Source organism: Dasypus novemcinctus, chromosome 5 (genome assembly GCF_030445035.2).
Source record: "Dasypus novemcinctus isolate mDasNov1 chromosome 5, mDasNov1.1.hap2, whole genome shotgun sequence".
Classification (NCBI taxonomy): Eukaryota; Metazoa; Chordata; class Mammalia; order Cingulata; family Dasypodidae; genus Dasypus; species Dasypus novemcinctus.
Window position 1 is genome coordinate 156,969,117 of NC_080677.1, and position 20,984 is coordinate 156,990,100.

The 20,984-nt window shown below is 40.2% G+C and overlaps 2 protein-coding genes across 4 annotated transcripts in view; one reads left to right on the forward strand and one right to left on the reverse strand.

Annotated features, from left to right (window-relative positions):
• Positions 1–20,099, reverse strand: part of LOC139439074 (uncharacterized) — a 60,508-nt gene extending 40,409 nt beyond the window's left edge. Inside the window, exons 1-2 of the mRNA XM_071215529.1 lie at positions 19,930–20,099; positions 17,938–18,092 (exon numbers count right to left, since the gene is read on the reverse strand). Coding sequence (XP_071071630.1) covers positions 17,938–18,092; positions 19,930–20,099 — 325 coding nt within the window. The remainder of the gene's footprint in view (positions 1–17,937; positions 18,093–19,929) is intronic.
• The window catches only part of MPP7 (MAGUK p55 scaffold protein 7), a 254,694-nt gene that overhangs the window by 46,107 nt on the left and 187,603 nt on the right, over positions 1–20,984 (forward strand). The window lies entirely within an intron of this gene.

The following is a 20,984-nucleotide window of genomic DNA, read 5'->3' on the forward strand; positions in this document are numbered from 1 at the left end:
ATCCAGCCAATGCACAGTCAGCAAATTGTTTCTGTGAAGGGCCGGATAGAAATATATTAAGCTTTGGGGACCATGGGGTCTCTGTCGCAACTTCTCAACTCTGCCACTGTAACGCGAAAGCGTGGGAAAAATAATATGTAAATGAATGAACTTGGCTGTGTCCAGTAAAATGTTATTTGCAAGGACAGGTGGCAGGCTACGTTGCTGTGGTTTGCTGGCCCCTGAACCTAATGCATTGTAGCAGAACAGATTGTATATTGTGTGCTTTAGCTCTTTGACGTCTGGAACGATGTTGGACCTAGTGACTAAGACTGTATTTAGTCTGCAGCAACCTGAGCAGGTAGACCACTTAGGTGGAATGGTAACCTGAACTAATTGAAATAAGAACCATAGGCAGGCCAGGTAATCTGGAAATGAGGAGCCCAGACGTAATTATAGCAAAGGTCTGGGGCCTGGAGAAGTACATGACTATTGGGAAGTAGACAGGGGAGCCAGCAGTTTTACTACAGGGTAATACATGGTGGTACAAGTGTACATATCGTGTCCCCAGGGACATGGTGGAGACAGGGGCATGTAGTAGAAAGACCAGGGTCTTAAAAATGTGGTTATAAATATAAATACAGAGAAAATAAAAAATACTAGTGAGGAGACCAACATTTATTGAAGACCATGCAAAGTGCTATCTATGTCTTACTTTGTTTTACGTCTTCATGACAAGATTATAAGATGATGTTATGATGGTCTGAAGTTCAGAATGCTGTGAGAAGTCACAGATGATGGCGTTGCAAGTTGGTGATGGTAAAGCATTATCTTTGGAGTCAGACCCTGTTCAGACCCTTGTCCTACCTCTCTCTCTATTACTTTGGGCAAGTTGTTGAACCTTTAAATTCAGGGGACTGTGGTGGGAACCAAATGAGAGACTCCCATACATCACTTAGCATATGAGAGCTTGTGCTGGTAAGTATTCAAGAGACCGTGGCAGCTCTGTGGATGTGTTAAAAATGTGCTTCAGACCCAGGTTGGGGTCATTCTAGAGCCCATTCTTTCTCTTGTTTACTACACTTGCTCTACTCATCATAGTTCAGTAATACAAAAGCACCATTTGTTAAAATTTATTAACTGACTTGATAAAGCTGTAAAAGCTATGATATATATTTCATGGTTGTTGAACTATAGAACAGAATGCTTTGGGATACATATTAACAGATTGAGAAATTCATAGGGATTTTATAATAAGAAGCCAGCCATAAGAAAAAGTGGTTCAAAGTGGAATTTATTTTTTTAAGTCTTATGTTATTTTTTGTATATACCACTGTAGCAGTTTGATATTACTGATGAATTCCAAAAAGAGATACTGGATTATGCTTGTAATCCGATGTGTACCTGGGCACGATTGAGTTATGATTAGGGTATTGAATCCCCACCCACCAAAGGGTGGGGATTCACAGATAAAAGGCATGGCAAAGAACAGAGTTGGGGGCTTTCCATGTTGGAGTTTTGATGTTGGAGTTTGATGTTGAAGCTGGAGCCCCAGGGAGAGAGACAGAGCCGTTTGCCTGATAGCCTATAGCTGACCTTGTGGAGAGAGGCAAAGCCTCGAGAGCCTCATAGTCTGCAGCTGACCTTGTGGAAGAAACAGAGGAGCTGACACCAAAAGAACCCAGGAAACCTGAACCCTCACAGATGTCAGCAGCTGTCTTGCTCCAGCACGTGAAAATAGACTTTGATGAAGGAAGTAACTTATACTTTATGGCCTGGTATCTGTAAGCTCCTTTATAAAAACCAACCCATTTCTGGTGTTTTGCATCAGCACCCCTTTGGCTGACTAATACAACAACTTTAAAGAATTACCCAGTCATCTTTTGAAAGACTCTTGGGTTGCTTCCATCTTTTTGTTCTAGTGGTATTTTGATATAAGCTGAACTTATAGTTCTACCCCTTTAAATATCCCTTGTTTATTATTTACTCAGTTTTACTCCATGTTTCTTGAATCTCTTGGTTTAGGTCTGCCTGTCTTTAAAAACCGCAGCAGCAACAGAACACCTTAAGTAACCTCATTTGGGATAAGTCTACTGAATGCCTCCTTTTTCTTGGCACTTATTCATGGTGCATGGTGCTAAGTTTTCTACCTCTCTGACCATTGCTATTACAGCAGGTGAAGACAGAAACAAAATGTTTCTATTAGATTCTGTCTTCACCTGCTGTCTTAGTTTGCTGAAGGCTGTGAAAGCAATATACCAGAAATGGGTTGGCTTTTACAATGGGGATTTTTTCAAACGCATAAGCTTACAGTTCTGAGGCTGTGAAAATGTCCAAATCATGCTTCATCAGGTGATGTTTTCTCCTCAAGACCTGGCTGCTGGTGGTCCTGGATTCCTCTCTCCTCTGCCAAGGCACCTGGAGAGGCATGTGGTGGCATTCACTGGTCTTTCCTCTCTCCTCCGGCCTCCTTGCTCTCAGCTTCTGGCTTCAGGAGCTTCCTCTCAGCTCTTATGTTCTGTTGATTTCACCTTCTGACTCCAGGACTCCAGGGGCCTTCTTGCTCAGCTTCTGGGGGTTTCTCTCTGTTTCTGTGGCCTCTCTGTCTATTCATCCCGTTTATAAAGGACTCCAATAAGAGGATTAAGACTCACCTTGGGTCATGCCCTGTGGAATCAAAGGCCCTTAACGGAAGTGATCTAATCCCAAGTTCCCACCTACAATAGGGTCACACCCACAGGAATGGATTAGTTTAATAATTTTCTGTGGTCCACAGAAGCCTCAAACAAACACCCACTGTCTTACCCCATGGCCTCCATGCTAAGAAAACTGGTAGAGTGAATGCTTTTTAATCAGTATTTTTGTATTGATTAAAATATATTAAAATCTTTTATAGTTTTGCATTTGTTACTATCAGTAGCATTTAGAGATGTGTTTATGCCTTCCCTCCTGAATTTCCTCCTCCCTGAGCTTCGACAGTGGTGCTGATAAATTACTCTCCTAAAACACAGTCCTGGGCATGTCTTCTCCTTTCGGGCCCTCCCCCCCGCCTCCCATATAAACTTCTCAGGCAGTTTAGGCAGAGCATTAGGCAGAACATTCTTTTCTAATTTTATCTCGCACATTTATTCCAACATCTACCTTCTATTTTATCCCAACTGTAATAAACAGTTTGTTAAACATATCTTGTGCTTCCCACTTCCATATGGTTGTTCAAGCTGTTGGAAGACAGCTTATACTAATGCTTGGGCCTTTGGGTCAGACTGTGTGTTTGTCTTTGATCATTTCAAACGGTGTTTTTCTTCATATTGCTTCTATCTGCATTTATATCTACTGTATAACATAACTCTGTTTTGCTTTTCTTTGTTCTGACTCTGGGATCAAGGCAGACACCAGGAAGGCCGGCCTTAGAGCTCAGCCTCCTCGCCTGGCAGTTTCCTCCCATCCCCGTCCTGTCCTTTTGATTTGGTGGTTTCAGGGCTATGCACTAGGTTTCCTGCATTGCACTTACTTTTGTTGCCAACCAGGCCAGGGCCTGGTGCTGCTCTTTCTCCACCCCTTAGTTAGCTTCTCTTGTGGTTCCTGCCACCGTTTCTTATTCTGAAGCCCTTCTTTCTCGGGGTTGAAGCCCTGCCTCCGTAGTTAAGTGCTTAGAGGCGGACCTCCTACCTACCTGGTTCCAAGTGCTGCTGGACTTCCACTGCTCTGTTCTGTCTGTGATTTGGATAGTATTACCCTCAAAAATTCCTGTGCCTGCCATCGCCTGAATCCTGACTAAGTTTCCCACGTTTGCTGGATGTTCTGCTCTCTTAGCTGTAGCTTCTGTCCTGCGGTTGAGTCAGACCTTTCATCTCAATCCCAACCATCCCAAAGTCCAAGATCTTCCCTTCTCTAGGGGCTGCTGAATAAATGTTTCACAGTCGGGTCCTGAGAAGGGGAAGTATTTCAGTGCTGAGTTTCACGTCTTCTGTTTGTGAGTTACAGTGTCCGTGGGCCACCTGAAATTTCATTGCAATAATCACTGATACCAGAATTTGATATTTTTAAGGTCTGACTGAAGGTGATAGGCCCAGGTAGGAGAGGCACTTTTTTCCCTTCCGTACTACCCAAACCCCATCATTTGCTAAGCACAGTTGATGTTTCCTGAAGAGGTTATCTGGAGAACTGTGTGAGCAAGACTTCAGTGCTTTGTACCCGTTCCCCCCACTGCACCAGATTACATCCCTAATTTCTTAATTTCAAGAGCAGCTCCTGATAGCTGATAGTTGCCCTTTCATTCACACAACTTGAATCTACTACCCCAAAGAAGTTTTGATTTTTCTTTAAGTATTCTAGAATTGCATTTGTGATCCAGTACTTTGGCACTCAGTACAAGTAGATTCATTGCCTTTCTCCTCAAATATGAGATCATGGTTTTGGGCTCCCCTTGAACCAGTAGAGCAGGAGTTCTTAACAAGGTCATTGAGCTTGCATTGAAATAAAAAAAAAACCCAACAGTATTCTTGTGGGACGTGTTGGTGCCGGTGTGATACATTTATTAAATACACAGTATGGAAAGGGATCAATGGTGTTCACCTGACTGGCACAGGGGTCCGTGGAACAAAATGGTTAAGAACCCCTGCACTAGAGCCAAGAGCTCTTAATCTGGGACGCAGTCTTGGACTCTGTCGCTGCCTGCGATGGGTGCAGAGTTGGTGCAGCGTGTGGATTTTTCTGAGGAGAGAGAGGGCCTCTAGGTTTCCTCGTATTCAAAAGTGTCTGTCGTTTCGGGGAGGCTAACGGGCATTAAGCTAGTGTGTTATTTATTAGACTGACGTGGTAACCTGAAGCATGAATGACCGTTTTTACTAGTGCCTGATTTGGGACCTCTGCTAGTGGGGACCTCGGCTAATGCATTGTGCCTGTCGTTGAGATTACTGTTAGTTGTTAGTTTCATCCCATTTACTAGTTCAGTTAAAAATCATAAATGGAGAGATACAAGGGAAGACCATGCAGCCTCTTTCTCAAGGCAGAGTAGCTTATTCTTGGGATACTGTCTGGTCACATAGTATCACCTGACAAGTCGGAGAGTTTGCCATCTCTTGTCGTTGGCAGGTGTTTCTGATGACCTCCCCTGTACGAGCAGGGTAACCTGATAGGAAAGCCGTGTCACCTGGGAGATAGGTATTAGCAGGCAGGGGGAGGAGTGCAGGTGCGGTTGGTTCGGCGCTGTGGCTCTTCTCTGGTATTCCTAGTCTGACCACTTTTCGGTGGGTGGACGGTGGGGACGAGGGCTTGCCTTGCTTCAGTCCTCTGACGGTGTCGTGCCTGCTCAGGACAGGGGCGTGAACTCTGTCCAGCGTGGAAAGCGCTTTACAGCGCCGTGCAAAGCCGCTGTGCTGATGGGGTCATACATTGGTGATGAAAACCAGAGCTGTCCGTTCCAGCCTCAGTGAATGACTTGTACAACCTTGTACAGTTCACATTTCAGCGTAATTGCTTTCAGTACTAGCAAGGAACATGTTCACGATTAGTTCTTCGTGTGTTTTCTCACCTGCGTGTAAGATCTGCTCTTGCCAATGTTCATACATTAGCCTTTCAGGTAAAATGATTGTTTCTGGGCAGCGAACTAGTGAGACAAAGTAGCTAAGAACAAGTTTTTCTTAGTTGAAAGAATAAAGGTAATTGATGGTTAGTGGGGATCATTCTGGCTGGCTTTGTGATTTGCTGAATGGACTTAAGAAAAGTAATTTGCCCTGCTGTTAAGGAACTAGGATAAAGAATAATTTTATGGTATAACTTGTAGGCAACTATAATAGCAAAAATCAATTTTAGTAACAGGAATTGGGCATATAGTAAATCTCACAGTGAGTTGAAATGTATCTTTAGAAAATAGAGCCTTTTTATTATTTTAAATTGCTTGGTTAGAGCATAATTAAATGTGGTATCTGTTTTTTCATATATTTTAAATTTTTCTACAGCTTGATAGGTGATTGAAGGAGTCATTTATAATTGTTTATAGGTATGAGGAAGATTTCTATCACTGCTTCAAATCATTAGCTAATAAGAACAAGTGAAGAGAGTAGGTTCATTTATAGAGGAGGAGCTTGGGAGATTGGATTTCCAGTGGAAATAATTGAGTACTTTCTAAATAATTAAGCATATATTAACAAGTGGAGCAAGGAATTGAGACTAATGTATTCATAATAATTCTGTAAACATTTACTGTATTAATAAATACAGACTTTGTAAATAGTGTTTAAAGTAGTTTAAAAATTAAAAAAAATTAATGTTGTTTCCTAAATATGGACATGAGGATTATTTTGGAGGTGTTTTAGTGAACAGTTTTGTTTTAATAGCTATCCTGTATTTTCATGTATTTTCAAAAACATAATTAGTTCATCAAATTCATGGTTTCACTGTAGTTGTTTAAAAAGGGCCTGAAATAGGTGTTTTAGTTCAAAAACTTGATTTAAGAAGAATGTTAAGTAAAAAAAAGTAGTTTTTAAAAATGTAATGTAGGGGAGGGGATGTAGCTCAGTGGTTGAGTGCCTGCTTCCCATGTATGAGAAGATCCTGGGTTCAACTCCTGGTGCCTCCAAAAAAAATGTAATATAAAAATTGTGAGGGTGTTACATGAATGCCTGAAGTTTGGGAGCTACTATATATTATTCATTCATAGCTGTGTCTGCTTAACTTTGCTGAGTCGACATGGAAAGTAAAAGCAAACCAGGGAGGGTGTCCATTCGATGAGCACTTTGGCTTGTAAGAATGAACCCTAGGCCTTTGCTCTCCGAGGCGGAGTCCTGTCGTGGTGTTACCCGTAGGCTGTTTGTACTTCCCTCTGACAGCTCTTTAATGCAGCAGTAACTTCGCAGGCTCCCGGTCTTGTTCTGTCCTACTTATTATGGAATTCTCTCTCCCATACACGGCGTGCTCCTTAGAGCGGGGGTTATGTCCTTTTTCTCTGTGATTCCAGCCAACTACCACGCCTGGGAGTTGGTGCCGTGACAGCTCACTTTTGGCACGAACAGCTGGAAAAAGCACAGATGTTGTTTGTTCTACTCTCCTTTTGGGGGCATTGCCTTGGCTCTATTTGGAAAGGCAGCGTGACCACGATAGAGTGGCAGGAACGCTGGGTTCTAGATTTGGCTCTGGGCAGGAAGGGTGCAGAGCTGCCTCCTGGGGCTATATGAGTGTCAGTAGTTCAAGTCCTCCAGAAGTGTATAATTATTTAGTACTGTAGCTGTCAGCACATGACTTAAAACCTTACCTAGAAATTTAATATTTACCGCTACAAACAAAACCCACACAACCAACAAATAGAGGCCTGGCTTCTTTCTGTATCTTGATAAGCTATCGCAACTCCTTTTTGGGAGGAACAAGTCAGGTAATAAAATGAACACATTTTGCTGTTTATAAAATACTCTTTCATTCTTACTTTATGAATAATACAGCTTTATAGGTTTACAAAAAAATCATGCAGGAAGTACAGAGTTCCCATATTTCCCTATCACAGTTTTCCCTATTATTATTTTGCTTTAGTGTGGTAGTCTGTTACAAATGATGAAATACTGTTATTAAAATTATGCTACTAACTTAGCTCACTGTTTACATTAGGGTTCACTCTGTGTTGTACGGTCCTGTGGTTCTCTGTGTACCTATACAACCTAAAATTTCCCTTTTCATCCCTTCTCAAATATTCAGTCCATGGTGTTAATTGCATTCACAGTGTTGTGCTACCATCACTATCATCCTTTGCTAAAACTTTACTATCACCCCAGACCTAAACTGTACCAATTAAACATTAACTCTCCATTCCCCTCTACCACCTGACCTTCTTGTTTCTGACTTTATGAATCAACATTTCCTGCTTATTCCATATTATTGAGATCACACAGTATTTGTCCTTTTGTGTCTGGCTTATTTCATTCAACATTGTCTTCAAGGTTCATCCATGTTGTAGTAAGTATCATTGCTTCATTCCTTTTTATGATCAAATATAATATACTTTTTCTTATCAAAAACAAATCAGGGAAACGGATGTGGCTCAACCAGTTGGGCTCCCATCTACCATATAGGAGGTCATGTGTTCGATGCCCAGGGCCTCCTGGTGAGGGCAGAATGCCGGCCCAGTGTGGGAAAGCCGCCCAGTGCAGGAGTGCTTGCCGATACAGAGAGCTGGTGCAGCAAGATGACGCAACAAGAGACACAGAGGAGAGAAAATAAGAAGACGTAGCAGAACAGGGAGCTGAGGTGGTGAAAGAGCCTATCGCCTCTCTCCCACTCTGGAAGGGTCCAGGGTCGGTTCCTGGAGCTGCCTAATGAGAATACAAGCAGACACAGAACACACAGTGAATGGACACAGAGAGAAGGGAACGGGGGGAATGGGGGAATTGGTGGTGGTGGTGGGAATAAATTTTAAAAAATAAATCTAAAAAACCAAACCACAGGGTGGTATAAGGGAACTTTGTATTTTATGCATGATTTTTCTGTAACCTACAACCTCTCTAACAAAAAACAAACCAAAAATAGACATGGTTTTTTCCCTAGAAAGGTAGTTTTGTTAGGAGTTGATAGCAGTGTAGGAATCTGCTGCAATGAAAGGAAAGTATACAAAGGAGCTTATCTTGGCTCTGGGATAAGGTAGTCCTGATGTCATATTTATTGGCCATCATACATGACTTAATGTGTTTTTTGACTGTTATTATATGCCAAATACTATGAAAGGCATTTAATTATCATAGTAAGACTCTGAAGAAGATACTATTATCTCTGTTTAGAGGGATAAGAAAGCTGGTAAGTGGTAGAGTTGGATTTGAGTCTAGGTTTGTTAGACAAGACCACTGAGTGTTCAGTGTTTCTCAGCCCTGGCTGAGCATTTGATTCATTGGGGGAACTTTATAGGTATTGATGAAATTCTCCTTCATGTTTTACATTTTCTTGGATATAAAAAAGCTGTGATTAATAATGTCCATATATGATGATTCCAGTATCTGGATTACCTGTGGGTAATTTCTATTGTCTTTTTTTTCCCTGTTCTGTCTCTTGATATGTCTGGTAATTTTTTATTGAATAATTGACATTCCTCCATGGAGGAATCTCCTCCGTAGAGGATTTTCTTTAGCTTTTGATAGGAAGGTAGAATAGGGGCAACAAACTTGCTCCATTTAGGAATTGAACTTATTGGTCTGGGTTTTGGCCTTTGTATTACCACTTAATAGTGTATTTCTGTTTTCCTTTACCCTGAGATTGGAGTCTTTCAGAGGTCTCTACTGGATGTAGTCCTTGCGGGGTTCCACCTGAAAGCAGGGGAATTATCAGTGCCCCTGTACCTTGGTGGGCCCTGACCTCCAGTTTTCATCTCCTCAGCAAGGTGAGACGCACATCTCTGCCTCACTTCTCGGACTCTTAGCTGCTTCCTTCTCCTCTACTTCTCTACCCCTTGGCTTGTGTTGTTTATGAATCAGTGACTGCCTTGAGAGAAGAGCAGCTTAGAGTGTTGGGTGCACTTCTCTGTGTCTCTTTCCTCTGTCATCTTAGCCCCTGTAGTCCTGGCTACTTCACCAGCCCTATTATTTATGAATTCCAAAAAGAGAATTGATGATGTTTGTAAACTGATGTCTGTTTCTCTGGGAACGATGCCCTTTGATTTAAATTCAGAGGCTTTACGTTTGCTTGATTAAATCAAGATTAGGGCTTGATTTGACCACTTCATTAGGGTGTGCAGGGTTGAGTCCCTGCCCCTGGGTGGGCTGATAAACTCTTACACAGAAGTAGGTACACAGAGAAGAACACAGGGAGAGAGAGATCCATACAAGGCAGGGGCCCCAGAAAGAGAGATGAATCATTCACCTGATAGTTTACAGCTGACCTGTGAAGAGACCAGAGCAGCTGGGCCTGGAAAGAAACAAACCCTGAGGAGAGAGACTAGCCTTATGCCAGCCTACAGCTGAGATTGGAAGAAGCCGGACCCATGGGGCTTTAAGAGGAAGAGGTGGTGCTTTAACATGTGGCACCAGACATTTGGTGAGAAAGTACCTCTTATGGTGCCTTGAGTTGGACTCTTTAGGGCCTTGTGACTGTAAGCTTCTACCCCAAATAAATATCCTTTTTAAAAGCCAACACATTTCTGGTACTGTGCATCAGCACCCCTTTTGGCTAATACATGGTATGTAAGAGTTGTACTTTTTAGAAAGATTTGTAAGGGCAAAATAAGCAGAATTCTTTTGGGAGCTTGATTATAACTGTTAGGTTGGATTCATGAGGGTAGTTACCAGGTTACACAGTTAGTAACCAAACCCCACGGCTACATGGACTGCAGAATCACACAATTTGCCTACCAGCCTGGAAACTTGGTGGTGGCAACCAGGAAGTTAAAAAGTGCTTTGTTTCTAAACAATATTATCAGAATGTTGGTGACAAATGAATTTATCTACAAATGCTTATCTAAAAGACTATTAAATAAAAAATGATTTCATTTCTGATGAATCAGCAGAAATTAATAAGTAAGGTTTCCTTAATAGCTTGACTTAGAATCTTTGGAGACAAATGCTTGGGTGAACATTTTTTGTTCTGGAGGAAATACCAGCAAACTACTGAATTTTGAATAGAGTGGGATATGGATACTTTGAAGCAAATAAAATGCTAAGGAAACATTGTATAAATTTGTTTACTGATAGTGCAACTGCACTAAGAGAGGTGTAAAGCTTATTGGGGCAAAAACCATTGATTCAAGTTATACCTTGTTTTATTTAGAGAGGAGCTTTTGTATAAAAGTTTTCTGTAAATCTGACAAAAATCAGTTTTAAGTTTTGATACCAAAATAGTGAATCTAATAACATCCTTATCCCTTCAACCTAAATTCTGCTTTTTTTTTTTTTTTTAATGCAAAGGGATGAGATGAGTATACTAATCTCAGCTGTTTCATAATTCAAGTGTTGGTAGTCCAAAAGAAGGGTTTGGGCAAAATGTTGTGCTGTAAGAAGAATTCATTCTAGGAGGCAGATGTGGCTCAAGCGATTGGGCTTCCGTCTACCATATGGGAAGACCCAGGTTCCATCCTCGGGGCCTCCTGGTAAAGGCAAGCCAGGCCCACACAGTGAGCCAGGCAGCGAGATGATGGTGCAACAAAAAGATGCAGGGAAGAGTCAAGGCAAGACATGACAGAAACCAGCAACCGAGGTGGCGCAAGCCACAGGGTACGTCTCTCCCACGTTGGAGGTCCCGAGGATCGAATCCTGGTGAAGCCTAGAGGAGAGAAATGATAAGAGAAGACAAAAAATAAACAGATGCAGAAGATCACACAGCGAATGGACACAGCAAACAGCGGAGGGGAGGGGTGTGAAACAATAAAAAATACAATTAACACTGAAATGAAAGCCAATTTTATAAAAATAAAAGAATTCATTATTTTGTGAACAATTATTTGTGGTAAATTTGTGGAGTAATGATTAAATTGACAAAATAGCTTACTTAGGTAAGCTAATATAATTGAACTTCTTAATGAACTTGTTAGAGATATTTGGAGAACTTTGTAGAAATAGTTTTTATTGTCAGAATTTGTTAATTTTTGCAAAAATTCATCTTACAAAAAAATTTAAAATGTTCACTGGTGATGTTAATAATGCAAAAGAAATGTTAAGGCTAAGCAGCTATTGGAAGGGAAACATGAGTGATCTGATATGAAAAAGTTTGATTGGATTTAAAGTCTATTTGCACCATCAAAGGAATTTTAACTTGCACTTAATAAATGTTTTGAATGGTTATAAAAATGATCTAAACTTTTTTATTACCTTGGGAGAACAAAGGTTAGTTGATAGGGGTCTATCAGGAATGTGAAGAGCTCATTTATCTACAAAATTACTTACTAGTGATACTTTGTATTTCACTTTTTCCCCATGATTTTATAATATGAAGAAATGTAATTGATTTCTTCCCACCAAGCCCAGACTTCCTTCAACGCACCATAAAATTTAGTTTCCAATCTGTGCCTTGGCATGAAACACTGAACCATACTTGCTTCGTTTTAACATTTGGAGTCTCAAGTGTCATCACTGGATTTTAAAACTAATGTGGGTAATCTTGGCAAGGGATAAGTTCGATCTAGGGAACCTAGAACCTTCTAAGGAATTGTGAAACTTTGCACAGTTTCTGAGAAACATTTTTATCCCTTTCATTGGTCGGGCTGACTTTTGGGAGAACTTCTAATCATGACTCTAGCCAAAGTGTGTGTACCCATGTGGGCTTAGGTCAGATGTGTACTTGACGTTTTACTTAGTGAATATCTCTGTGTCAGGCATTGTGGAAGATAATTTATTATTTATCTTTGCTCTTAAGGAACTTATAGTCTACCAGAGGGGAACGGCACATAAACAAGATGCCTTAAAGGTGCCAAGTATGATAGACTAAATAGACCTTAACATCCACAATGGAGTTGTGGGCCGTGGTTGCCATTTGGTGTTTTCCAGAATTTAGTAGTATGTATGATTTTTCTTTTTTTAATCTAGAAATGTGACCTGAATAAGTTCTTACTCGGAAATTATATGAAAAAAAAAAACCCCACAAAAACATGGTCTAAAAATTTTAGTCCTATTTTATATCTCCCCTGCCCTTCTCCCCTCCTACCTATCCCTGTGCTATACATTTTTAAAATGTATCTTTGAACTGTATTAGAGAGTATAGAAGTTATAGAGAATAAAAGGGAGGAAATGCTAACAATTCAAAATTTCTAGTTTCCATTTTTATTTATTATTGGAGTGTGCTTTCCACTGGGCATCCCCCCTCTCCCCATATTATATAATAGTTTTCAGATCCACAATACGTAGCAATTACATGTGAGGCCTAACAGTTTTAGTTTTGCAGAGACTTCCTTATGGCCTGAATTCAACAGCTTTCCCTTAGGCCATCATTAAGATGCGTTTGTGCGTTTGGGCAGGCCAACTTGACTTAGAGCCAGCACTTCACGGTAGATGAGTCAGATAGCAAGTTTCGCCTTGTTTTTCCTAGGAGCCATCCCTTTCTAGTCCTGCCTTCTGGTTTGTGAGATATCTAGAGTGCAGGTAGATAATTACTCAGTTAAATATAATCTGCCCAAGTTTTCCCTTTGAGGTAAATCTGTTTCATGGTTTTTTTGTGTAATACTTATGTCCAGTTACAGTAATTCTCTTGAGTAGGTTTTTGGCCCTAGTCTTTTTATTTACTATTTAAAGTATAGCAAATCTAAGAATCCTTGCAAAAAAAAAAAAAAAAAAAAAAAAGGTCGTATTTATTAACTCGGGATGATTTTGGTGCTGTTCTAATAGTTGTATTTGTAATAACCTTGTTTAATTAGTACTTCTAAAAGCAGAAGCCCCGTAGTTTTAGGTAATCCATCTCTAACCTAAATTTGTTACAGTAATGCCATTACTTCCAGATAGTAAGCTTTTATTTTATTGGGCTCTTCTCTCCTCTTTCCTTTCCATAGTGATTTACTCTTCAGGGATTGGACAGAGATACACAACAGCCCTTGAATAGTAAGATGCTTATATTTAGCAAGATCTCCAGGAGAATTTGTACAGCTATGTTTGTTCTCTTAGAAATCTTAGCTAGTTTGTGAAATTATTGGTTTTAGGAATGTTCTCAAATGGTTTGGGGAGAGTAGAAGAGTCTTTTTGAGACATTGTTACATTTCTTAGTCCCAGGAGATTATAACACAGTTGGAGCTATTCATGGAGGAGTGGGTATAGGCAAAGTGTCTCCTTTTAATAATTGGGAAATGGTGTCTTGAGCAATCAAGTAGAAACAATTACTTGCTTCAGTACGTGTAATAGTTGCCAGAATTAAGGAAGAAAGTTTTTTTTCTTTTTCTGTAAATCTTATTCAGGCCTGTCAAGTGATAAGGAAAGTTATTAGTAAACTTTGTGATGATATTTACAGGTTTTCTTAATGTTGAGCTGGTGGAAGCACAAGTATTTAAAAACCATCTTTCCATTTCCTTCTAAATCAAAGGCTTGAGTCTGGCTCTGTTTCTTAGGCTGCAGGGAAATCAGAGTTATTTTATAGGCCCCCTTTCCTCTTATTTTATCTCGCTGTCCACGCCAGCTACCCAGAGAACTCTGTCACTCTGACTTTAAACTCCACAGTCTCCTTTTGACTGGCAGCTCCACTTGGCTTTTCAGTGCCCACTTCCTCCTTGTCAGCTTCTCTTTTATAAAAAATTAAACACCGTTCTGATCTCTGAAAAATTGCAAATGAGAGAAGCCTCTTCCTAGGAAACGGAATAAACCTGCAGCTGTTAGTTGAGTGGGAGTTTCTTCTGGATGTGTCTGCCATACATGGCGGCTTTTATTGTCAGAGTATTCCCTTGGTGGTGGTACCTAAATAGGTTCAAATTTCAAACAGCCCTAAGAGTCTGTCGCATGTCCACTACTAAGAGTTGATTTTGCCAAGCTGGAAAGAAAAATTTCATCTGGCTGCCTTTTAATGTCTCTGTTGGAGTTAGGCATCTTTCTTGCCTTTTTCATATTGAAGATATGTGAAAGATTGTTTAGAAAATGGGGAGCCTTGTAGGGGTGAGTGTGTGCCTGAGAGCTGATGGCAGCTTTGCGGTGTTATGACTCAAGCTTGAGTAATATCTGGTTTTTAACACCTCACAGAAAGCAAAAGTAATCAATGCCCAGGCACCCTGGTGGTCCCTTCTCTTCTGTTACGTCTCCTTCCTTTCAGAGGAGGATGAAACCTGACAGTGATTACTGCTTCTGTAGGGGAATGCCCTGAGTGTGACACATCCCAATTTACTGGAGGCCCTAAAGTGAACGTGTGGAACTGGAGAATAAAATCTAGATTCTTAGATTTGAAAGTTTAGAAGAGGAATGGATTTTAAAGCTAATTACATCTAAGTGTGTTTATAGTTTATTTCCTGTTCTATCTCGTATAGTACCATCTACTATTGTATTATGTAACCAATGGGAATGTAGTACTTACTTGATAAATATAAGCAATGTATAAGTGACAAAATGAAGAGATCAATTTTGAAAGTACGAAAAAAGTTGAGGTCTGCTCTTCTGTTTAAAATGTGGTTATCGTTAGTTGTTAGCACCTTTCTGGAATTGCAAAACCACAGGTAGAACCAGACTAGAAATTAGTTTAGGGAAGCATAGAGCAGAAGACCAAACAGTAAAACAAATAGGAAAAGTTCAGAAAAAGAGGTGGTAGAAAACAGAGACTTCACATGCTGGTGCAGATGTGTTGAAGTCAAAATACCTGGGCAGAAGGGTCAGCTCCATGGTGATCTTGTGAGTGAAGTAGTACTTGGCAATGAAGATATTTTCACTGAAAACTTAGTTCTCTATTATATCTTAGTGTAAATTGTTTGGCTCATTAAAAGTTTTCAAAAAAAATTAGTTTCTGCTTAGAATGGTAAAATTATTGGTACAGACTGACTCAATTTTCAGAATCAAGAGTCAAGTTTTAAGTAAAACACTGAAACTAACATTTTTGTTCCAGCAAAACAGCCTCATTTTTTCACATTAAATTAAGGTGAATTTGAGTCTAATCAATTTGTTATTTTAAAATTTAAAGTATCTTGACTTTATAAATGCAAAATAATGTTAAGTATACCTAGTTTTTATGCTTATACATATTCAGGAAACATTATAGTAAACTTGTTAACATCGAAGTCATGCAAACATTCATCTTTTTTTTTTTTTTTTTAAGAAGCTCGTACATTAAGCAAATTTGACAAATGTTATCTTAGATAATTTCTAAATCCCTGCAGTATTGAATATGTATTTCAGGTACTCAGAAAATGCTTGGCTGAGACATTTTTCCCAAGCCTTTGTAAGCCTATATAAATACCTTTATTTTCTGATTGTTTTTGTTAGAAAATTTATAACTTGGATCTCTTGGTACAATAGGCTTGATTTTGTGGGAAGAGGACTGAGATGCAATAAAGGCAAGACCCCAGTTAATCTTTAAATGATTATATTTTTGTCTTGTTTTCTTGATTTACTTGAGGAGACTGGCTTGCCTTTACCTGTTTGTAAGATTGACCAGTAAGATATTTCATGTTTACTTTATACGTTGGTGTGTTGTCTGCTAATTGCGTTAGACCTGAATTTGTTAATTAGACTCAGAAAGCCACTAGTTAATAGACTGGAAAATTTTCCAGTGTTATTTTTGGGTGTATGAGAACTATTGCCATGTTTTTAGTATGATACCATGAGCTAAAGAAAGTACTTAAATAAGCTATTCACACGGGCCCTACAGTTTTTCATTTGTCACAAAGAGGCTATTTTTCAAATGTGTGCTTCTTACTTGGAATGTCTTGTCTAACACATTTGGGACCTAATAAGAGAGGACTTCTCTGATAGCCACTGATTGTCCCTGGTTAAAGGCCTTTAATGTTTAAACGAGAGTCACTTTGTTGTTGAAGTATTATGTTCACTTAATTCATAAGACCCATAATTGCAGACCTAGCAAATATTTCTGAGGTTTAGACTAAGTATAACAGAATTATTATATGCATATAGTTTATTAATTCATATTTATGACTATCATACTATCTTAATTAGAGCTAAATTTTGAATGAATAATCTTCTTAAAAAGGAATATTTTCTTCATAAAACATGGCAATATTAAAGAAAAATATAAAAAATTCAGAAAGACATAAAATATGACCCATATTCCCCCGTACAGAAAGAACTATTGTTAATATTTTGGACAATAGAATTTTTTTCCTTTGCATACATTAATTTTTAAAAAAACGAAAAATAGAGTTATATACTAAATCTTTTTTATCCAGCAATTTATTGTGAACATCTTTTATGTAAAAAAAATATGGATCTGCTGAATGTTTACATTATTTCCTCTTTTCTGATCTCTTCTGTACCATAAAATAGTATAGCCTTGTAGCTTGATTTGTTAATATTTCAAGTGCCCCTGTGTGCTAAGCATGTTTTAGATGCTGGGATACAGCAGTGAACAGATTTTGTGTCCTCATTGAACTTATTTTTGATGGAAGAGAAAAACATAAAATATAATATCGGGTAGTAATAAGTACTATAATGAAAAATTATATGCATTTTTACATACTTGTTTATTTCTTAGGATAAAGTTCTACAAGTTAAATAGTTGGTTCAGAGGGTATAATCTCACAGAATTTTGGTGAATGTAGTTTCTTTTACAAATTAAGAAAAAAAATTGTTTGGTTCAAATTAAGTTGAGCATATTGGATGTTTATTTTCATTTTCGAGTTCTTCAAATATTTTTTTAGCGCTTTTAACACTTCATCTGAAACTTGGGAAAGACGCTTTTGTAAACGTGACTTTAATTGTCCTTTTGTTTAACAAAACTATGGCACCCTCTGCTGATTTGGAAAGGAATTGCTCAATAGTCATTTACCCAGTTGAGTAAGAGAATGATCAAAAGAAGGAAAGGTATAGTTTTATGTATAGTTTTAAACTAGCCATTCGTACTTGCTGTGATAGTCTCTTTGCTTTGTTCATTTTTAGGCAATGTGATAGCACATGCAGTTAAGACATACTTTGAAGCAGACAGAAGAACTAGAGTAAGCAAATACACGGGCATGAAATAGCATGGTGAGTTTAGGGTCTACACATAGTTTTATAGAAAATTTGAGGGAAGGTGTGGAGTGTGATTTTTGTAGTGAAAGAATAGAAGGTCTGTATAATTTTGAGGAATTTAAAGTTCATTGTGACAGTGCCGTTGAGGCATCGGCTAGTTTGTTTAGAGCAGCAGAGGAATCATTTGTGTATCTTGGTAAGGTGGCTTTTGGCCCCAGCGTGTAGGGTGTGTTGGAGGTGGGGAGAGACCAATTCAGGGATGACTGTAAGTGCTAAGTCGGCTGATGAGGCTGGGAGGGACGCCAGGGCTCTCAGGTAGGAGGGGAGGGGAGAGGTGGAAGATTTCCCCCCTCCCAAATTCTTACAGACATTTTTCAAACATACAGAACAGTACAAAGAACAGTGCAGTGAATACCCGCCCACGGCCCATCCTCAGATCCAGCCATCGGCAGCATTTTGCCCCTGTGCCCCGGCTTGTCTTCTCCTTTCTCATCCGTCAGTCGTCCGTGCTCTGTCCTGTGAAGCTTGCCGAGGTCATTACTGAACATCACCGAATACTTCAGCAAGCATCTCTCCAAAAGAAGGAGATCAGAAAGAGACTTTAGGGAGGTAACACCAGGAAAGTCAGAATTTGGGGGTGAAATAATGGATTCTGTTACATCTGATAAGAGAAGCTGTAAAGGCTTGGTTTACTATGATTAGTTTGTGGTTATATAACATTTTTTTACTTTGAGACTTTTAGGAGATGAATATATGGCCAATGTTATTAAATTTTAAAGAGTTGAGACTTTAAACATTTTTGAAAACTTTTTACATTGGAAAAATCTCAGATCTACACGAGTTGAAGAAGACAGTGAATCCTCATATCCCTATCATCTAGGTACAGCACTTGGATTTTGCTCTTATTGTTGAATTGAAACTTAAACACTGCACAGTGAAATCAGTCTTTTGGGGGTTTAGAAAATATTTATGCTAATGATGGCTTTCACTATGATTTGAATGATTTCTAATAGTAAATGTCTTATTTATTTAATTAAGAAAATTCACACAAATCCTCCTAATCCTGCCCAGAAACTCTTTATGCTGTATATTTGCAGTTAAATTTACAAACTTTTCTTATGGAAAAATGTTTTTTGTTTCAAACATCAATTTAACAAACTGCACATCTCATTCAAATACATTTGCTACCCATTTTTTCTTTTTTCTTTTTTTAACTTTGTGTTTTCCTTAGTGTGTAATCAAGAATTTGAAAAACCTTATGTTTACGTAAACACTTGTGGAATATCTACTGTATGCTCGGCCTAGGTGGAGTTCCTGGCAGCACAGAGATGAATAAACTCTCAACCCTGTTTCTGTTCTCCCAGAGTGCACTAACCAATATTGCAGGTCAGCTTTCTGAGGAACTGCCAAACTGTTCTCCACAGCGGTTCCACCATTTTACATTCTCACCAGCAGTGCGTGAGGGTTTCAGTTTCCCCACATCCTTGCCAACGCTTATTTTCCTTTTTTTATTTTTTATTTTTCTTTTTAAATATAGCCCCCCCCAGTGGTTCTGGGACTGTGTGACTTTTAACACTTAAATCCGCTGGTGCGTGCGGCTGTCGTGGAAGCCTGGCTTGTCTGGTGTGGCGCGTGGCGCGTGGCGAGTGGGAAGATGGTTAGCAGTGGGGCGGAAGAGCGGAGCTCCTTCTTCACAGAGCCCTGCGTGGGGATCCTGCGAACTCTGAACGTGTTAGTAAGGTGGTATTTTGAGTCTAATTCTGCGGGTTCTTTTCTTGGGGGACCCACCAGGGGGAAGAGGGGCTGTTAGCAGACGCAGGCATTTCTCGTAACCAAGCCGTGGTGCCCTCAGCGTCATCCCCTCCTAACTGTGGCTTTGGTCTTCTTGTGACTTCTTTGCCTGTGTTCATCCGGTAATGGGACATCCCCCTTGAGGAGGAGAAAGACAGACGTATTACCAGCTCAAACCTGGGATGAAGACAGAAAACAGCACAAAGCCAAACCCTCCACATGTGTGCGGAGGAAAGGGTCTAGTGGTGACGCGCTGCCAGGACATGCTCGAGGCTTTGCGGCGCACAGCGGCGCGGGCCTGAGAGGTCCTCGGTGGCCCTCAGCTTCCCTTAAGGAGGCCAGAAGCCAGCCAGCCAGCTCCAGGGAAGCTGCAGGGAGGTGGCGATCTTTTATTTTTTTTTCTTTCAGGGGGAGAGGAGTGAGGTGAGGGTTTCTCTCTTCCGTTGAGTATGTGCGTGCACATTTGTCAGCGAATCCTCTGATTTTCCCTCCCTGTGCCTGGCCCTTGCCCTTCTAGCGTGGTCTTTTTCAGCTTTCTTGGTTGTTCTGAAGCCTTTAGAGTTCCTTCATCTCAAGAAGAGGCCGTGCCTTTCTAATGGGGGTCCTAGCTCCTTACGGGTAATGAAAGGGCGCCCGCCGTCGTCGAGCTGCCCTGCGGGGCACCGCCCCTCCCGGCTGCAGGCAGCGCCTGTGCCGCGCCAAGTGCAGCGCCAAGTGCAGCGCCCGCGCCACCGCGACCACCGCACGGCAGCCCGGCAGGCTGCTCTGACGAGTTTGCGCCTTCATTCTAGCTGCAGTTCAGAATAAGAAAGATGAGCAGAATTAGTGCTACCTCGATTTACTTACTCAAAAAAAATTACTGGAAGTATATTGTGTACCACGTAAAGTTCTGGGCATTAGGGCAAATTCTGATTCTTAGGGCACCTACAGTTTTAATTTAAGCGTGGCCCCGTAACGTAGTAGCACCTAGCTCTCTGGGCATTTAGCTATTTGAACGTGACATCCTAGCTGAGAAATAGGATAAAGGGAAAGGAGTGGCATGTTAAGAAAAAGAATTCTGCACAATAACTCGAAGCTCTTGTTTTTGAAATTGTTTAGAGGCTGCCTTTCATTGGCGCTGAAGGAATGAGTCTGTCTCTTGTTCTTTCCTTCTCTCTTTTCTGATAATCTAATAGCAGCTGGTGCTAATCCTGCAGGGCCAGCCTTCACAGCCTGCTGGCCAAAACCACTTAAGCTGTATAGGAGTTTTTCTCTCACTAGGCTATACTTTCTCCCACATGCTAATTCCTGTACTGCATGTGCCTGCTGATTGTCGAGTGTAGACGCACGTACGTGATGGTTACTATTATTGTTATTATTATGCAGAACCCCCAAACCCAAGGATGGACTTTCTCTAGTCTGCAGCACAGCCATCTGTGCAGGAGGAAAAGGTTAATCAGATGTCAAGACAGACGATGTTGAGATTGCCTTGGCTAAGACAGTTGCCCAAACCAGGCTACTCCATGGTAGGAGAGACAGGTGGCTAGTGGACGTTTGTGTGATAAAGGGGGCATACAGTGAGCATAAGAATATCCGACCCAAGTGTGATAAAATGAGAAAGGATGCTGGATTTTGTTGAATGCCTTTTCTGTATCCATCAAGATGATCATATGATTTTTTTCCCCTCAATTT